We start from the raw sequence: 5,000 nt of genomic DNA, 5'->3' as shown, positions 1-5,000 counted from the left end.
GGAGATAGTCTCTAAAATGAGAGTCTCTAGAATAAGAGAGTCTCTAGAAGGAGAGTCTCTAGAAGGAGATAGTCTCTAGAAGGAGAGTCTCTAGAAGGAGATAGTCTCTAGAAGGAGATAGTCTCTAGAAGGAGAGTCTCTAGAATAAGAGAGTCTCTAGAAGGAGAGTCTCTAAAAGGAGGGTATCTTTTTTTTATTGACATGACAACTCTTCCCGAGGCACCTGCTAAAGTAACCCTCATGTGAATGTAGGTTTGTGTCACGGTATGTCACGAATGTATTTGTGTGTGTGTGTGTACCTGACTCCTTGGTGTGTGTGTGTACCTGACTCCTTGGTGTGTGTGTGTGTGTACCTGACTCCTTGGTGTGTGTGTGTGTGTGTACCTGACTCCTTGGTGTGTGTGGTCAGTGTGTTACTCCATGGCCCTGCTCCTATGGAGTTAAAGGCTTGTATCTTCAACTGGTAGTCCGTCCATTCAGCCAGGCCCTCCAGCATCGTCTCGCTTTGCTGACCACTAACCCCTGACCCCTGTCCTCTGACCTCCGCCACCTCCTCCATCCTCTCCTCTCCCCGGCCGTCTGCCCGCCGGACACACACCCGGTAACCCACCGTCTCTGGACTACCATTATATTCAGAAACCGGTAACGGCTGGAGGGAGAGATGAGAGAGAGACAGAGAGAGAGACAGAGAGAGAGACAGAGAGAGAGACAGAGAGAGAGACAGAGAGAGACAGAGAGAGACAGAGAGAGACAGAGAGAGACAGAGAAAAGAAGAGAAGAGAAGAGACAAGAAGAGAAGAGAAGAGGAGAGACAAGAAGAGAAGAGAAGAGAAGAGAAGAGAATAGAAGAGAAGAGACAAGAAGAGAAGAGAAGAGAAGAGACAAGAAGAGAAGAGAAGAGAAGAGACAAGAAGAGAAGAGAAGAGAAGAGACAAGAAGAGAAGAGAAGAGAAGAGACAAGAAGAGAAGAGAAGAGAAGAGAAGAGACAAGAAGAGAAGAGAAGAGAAGAGAAGAGACAAGAAGAGACAAGAAGAGAAGAGAAGAGACAAGAAGAGAAGAGAAGAGACAAGAAGAGAAGAGAAGAGAAGAGACAAGAAGAGAAGAGAAGAGAAGAGAAGAGAAGAGGAGAGAAGAGAAGAGAAGAGAAGAGAAGAGAAGAGGAGAGAAGAGAAGAGACAAGAAGAGAAGAGAAGAGAAGAGAAGAGACAAGAAGAGAAGAGAAGAGAAGAGAAGAGAAGAGGAGAGAAGAGAAGAGAAGAGAAGAGGAGAGAGAAGAGAAGAGAAGAGACAAGAAGAGAAGAGAAGAGAAGAGACAAGAAGAGAAGAGAAGAGAAGAGAAGAGAAGAGAAGAGAAGAGGAGAGAAGAGAAGAGAAGAGAAGAGACAAGAAGAGAAGAGAAGAGAAGAGAAGAGAAGAGGAGAGAAGAGAAGAGAAGAGAAGAGAAGAGAAGAGAAGAGAAGAGAAGAGAAAAGAAGAGAAGAGAAGAGAAGAGACAAGAAGAGAAGAGAAGAGGAGAGAAGAGAAGAGAAGAGAAGAGAAGAGAAGAGAAGAGAAAACATGTCAATGCAAAGACAAAGTTTGAGATGTGAAAACATCATAACTTTAACAACGTTACTTTTGGAGAGATTGGGTGTTTCTCAATAGACATAATGTCGCACTCCACACTCCACACTCCACACTCTCATGCTCCGAGTTCACCCTCCTTCATTCTAAGTTCTCTTGAGTACGTTCTTGTAGGACGAGAGTGTGGAGAACTCATAAAACATGACACTCCTCCTACTGTACCTCCCCAGTCACTGAACCTTCCTCCCAGATATACGCAAAGCAAATGTTTTACTTCATAAATTATCAGCTAGATGTGTGAATCGTGATAATCTAGCTAGCCAGTTAGTTAAACAGGCAAATATTACCTCAAACTAATGTCATGGAAGGTAGATGTACATTTTCCTGGGTAGCTACCAATTCTAGCCAGTTAGTCCTAAAGGTACTAGTAGCTAGCCAGTTAGCCCTAAAGGTACTAGTAGCTAGCCAGTAAGCCCTAAAGGTACTAGTAGCTAGCCAGTCAGCCCTAAAGGTACTAGTAGCTAGCCAGTTAGCCCTAAAGGTACTAGTAGCTAGCCAGTTAACCCTAAAGGTACTAGTAGCTAGCCAGTTAACCCTAAAGGTACTAGTAGCTAGCCAGTTAACCCTAAAGGTACTAGTAGCTAGCCAGTCAGCCCTAAAGGTACTAGTAGCTAGCCAGTTAGCCCTGAAGGTACTAGTAGCTAGCCAGTTAGCCCTAAAGGTACTAGTAGCTAGCCAGTCAGGCCTAAAGGTACTAGTAGCTAGCCAGTCAGTCCTAAAGGTACTAGTAGCTAGCCAGTTAGCCCTAACGGTACTAGTAGCTAACCAGTAAGCCCTAACGGTACTAGTAGCTAGCCAGTTAGCCCTAAAGGTACTAGTAGCTAGCCAGTTAGCCCTAAAGGTACTAGTAGCTAGCCATTTAGCCCTAACAGTACTAGTAGCTAGCCAGTTAGCCCTAACGATACTAGTAGCTAGCCAGTTAACCCTAACTGTACTAGTAGCTAGCCAGTTAGCCCTAACGGTACTAGTAGCTAGCCAGTTAGCCCTATTGACTTATTATGGGCTTGCCATATATGGTACGTCGGCAGGTAAACAGCATGTATTTATTAAGGTGTCAAGATAAAATATTGTAGTCAGACAGCATATACCACGTGAACAGACAACATATACCACGTGAACAGACAGCATATACGACGTGAACAGACAGCATTTACGACGTGAACAGACAGCATATACCACGTCAACAGACAGCATATACGAGGTGAACAGACAGCATATACGACGTGAACAGACAGCATATACCACGTGAACAGACAGCATATACGACGTGAACAGACAGCATATACCACGTGAACAGAGAGCATATATGAGGTGAACAGACAGCATATACCACGTGAACAGAGAGCATATACGAGGTGAACAGACAGTATATACCACGTGAACAGACAGCATATACCACGTGAACAGACAGCATATACCACGTGAACAGACAGCATATACGAGGTGAACAGACAGCATATACGAGGTGAGCAGACAGCATATACCACGTGAACAGACAGCATATACCACGTGAACAGACAGCATATACCAGGTGAACAGACAGCATATACCACGTGAACAGACAGCATATACCACGTGAACAGACAGCATATATGACGTGAACAGACAGCATATACCACGTGAACAGACAGCATATACCATGTGAACAGACAGCATATACCACGTGAACAGACAGCATATACCACGTGAACAGACAGCATATACGACGTGAACAGACAGCATATACCAGGTGAACAGACAGCATATACCAGGTGAACAGACAGCATATACCAGGTGAACAGACAGCATATACCACGTGAACAGACAGCATATACCACGTGAACAGACAGCATATACGACGTGAACAGACAGCATATACCACGTGAACAGACAGCATATACGAGGTGAACAGACAGCATATACCACGTGAACAGACAGCATATACGAGGTGAACAGACAGCATATACGACGTGAACAGACAGCATACACCACGTGAACAGACAGTATATACGAGGTGAACAGACAGCATATACCACGTGAACAGACAGCATATACCACGTGAACAGACAGCATATACGAGGTGAACAGACAGCATATACCAGGTGAACAGACAGCATATACCACGTGAACAGACAGCATATACGACGTGAACAGACAGCATATACCACGTGAACAGACAGCATATACCACGTGAACAGACAGCATTTCATTACGAAGTCAGAATGTAAGATGCATTTTCAGAAACACCCATTGTCTCTCACACAGACACACAGACACACACACAGACACACACACACACACAGAGAATGAAAAAGCAATCTGCAATTTTTCTCGGCAGATCTTGGTTATTTATTTATGTTATTTACAAGCTCATCTTAAAAACCAGTTACTGCTCTCTCTCCCTTTCTTCTCGTGTCACCCTCTCTCCCCTCTCCTCTCTCCCTCTCTTCTTACCCCTCTTCCCCCTCTCCTCAATATTTCTGCCATTCTTCCCTTCCATGCCCTCTCTCTCTCTCTCTCTCTCTCTCTCTCTCTCTCTCTGTCCCCATCTCTCTCTCTCTCTCTCTCTCTCTCTCTCTTTCCCTCTCTCTCAATGTCCCCATCTCTCTCTCTCACTGCCCCCCCCCCTCTCTCTCTCTCTATCTCTCTGTCCCCATCTCTCTCTCTCTCTCTCTCTCTCTCTCTCTCTCTCTCTCTCTTTCCCTCTCTCTCAATGTCCCCATCTCTCTCTCTCACTGTCCCCCCCCTCTCTCTCTCCCTCCAAAGTGTGTGTGTGTGTGTGTGTGTGTGTGTGTGTGTGTGTGTGTGTGCGCTCCTAGTGGAAGATGGAGAGAGGGAAGGATAAAGAGAGGTCAGAGGAGCAGAGAGTGCCTCACTCTTTCATTTGAACCTCCTTGGCGTGTATGTGTTAGACCTGGGACACCAGGTGAGTGGATCTCAGGCCAATCAGTGCCATTAATCAATTAATCAAAGCATCAATTAACCGATTAGTAAATGAAAAAGCAGCAGTAGTGTGGACCTGGAGGCTTGGATTGGAAAAGCCCTGACACTTAGCATAGATTAACACTAGAGCTCCTTATAATGAAGGGCTATAATAGCATTAGCTAACCATTGTAATGAAGGCTGGTAATAGCATTAGCTAACCATTGTAATGAAGGCCTATAATAGCATTAGCTAACCATTATAATGAAGGGCTATAATAGCATTAGCTAAGCATTATAATGAAGGGCTATAATATAATTAGCTAACCATTAAAATGAAGGGCTATAATAGCATTAGCTATCCATTATAATGAAGGCCTATAATAGCATTAGCTAACCATTAAAATGAAGGGCTATAATAGCATTAGCTAACCATTAAAATGAAGGGCTATAATAGCATTAGCTAACCATTAAAA

General features: G+C 44.3%; 1 protein-coding gene across 1 annotated transcript in view; it reads right to left on the bottom strand.

The window, feature by feature from the left end:
* Nucleotides 1-5,000, bottom strand: part of sdk1b (sidekick cell adhesion molecule 1b) — a 393,224-nt gene that overhangs the window by 66,158 nt on the left and 322,066 nt on the right. Inside the window, 1 exon segment of the mRNA XM_090194773.1 lies at nt 385-649. Coding sequence (XP_090050899.1) covers nt 385-649 — 265 coding nt within the window.

The sequence above is a fragment of the Oncorhynchus mykiss genome, chromosome 13 (assembly GCF_057628025.1).
Source record: "Oncorhynchus mykiss isolate SJ-2025 chromosome 13, ASM5762802v1, whole genome shotgun sequence".
Classification (NCBI taxonomy): Eukaryota; Metazoa; Chordata; class Actinopteri; order Salmoniformes; family Salmonidae; genus Oncorhynchus; species Oncorhynchus mykiss.
Note: the sequence above shows the minus strand (reverse complement) of the source record. Positions and strands in the feature narration are given on the sequence as shown.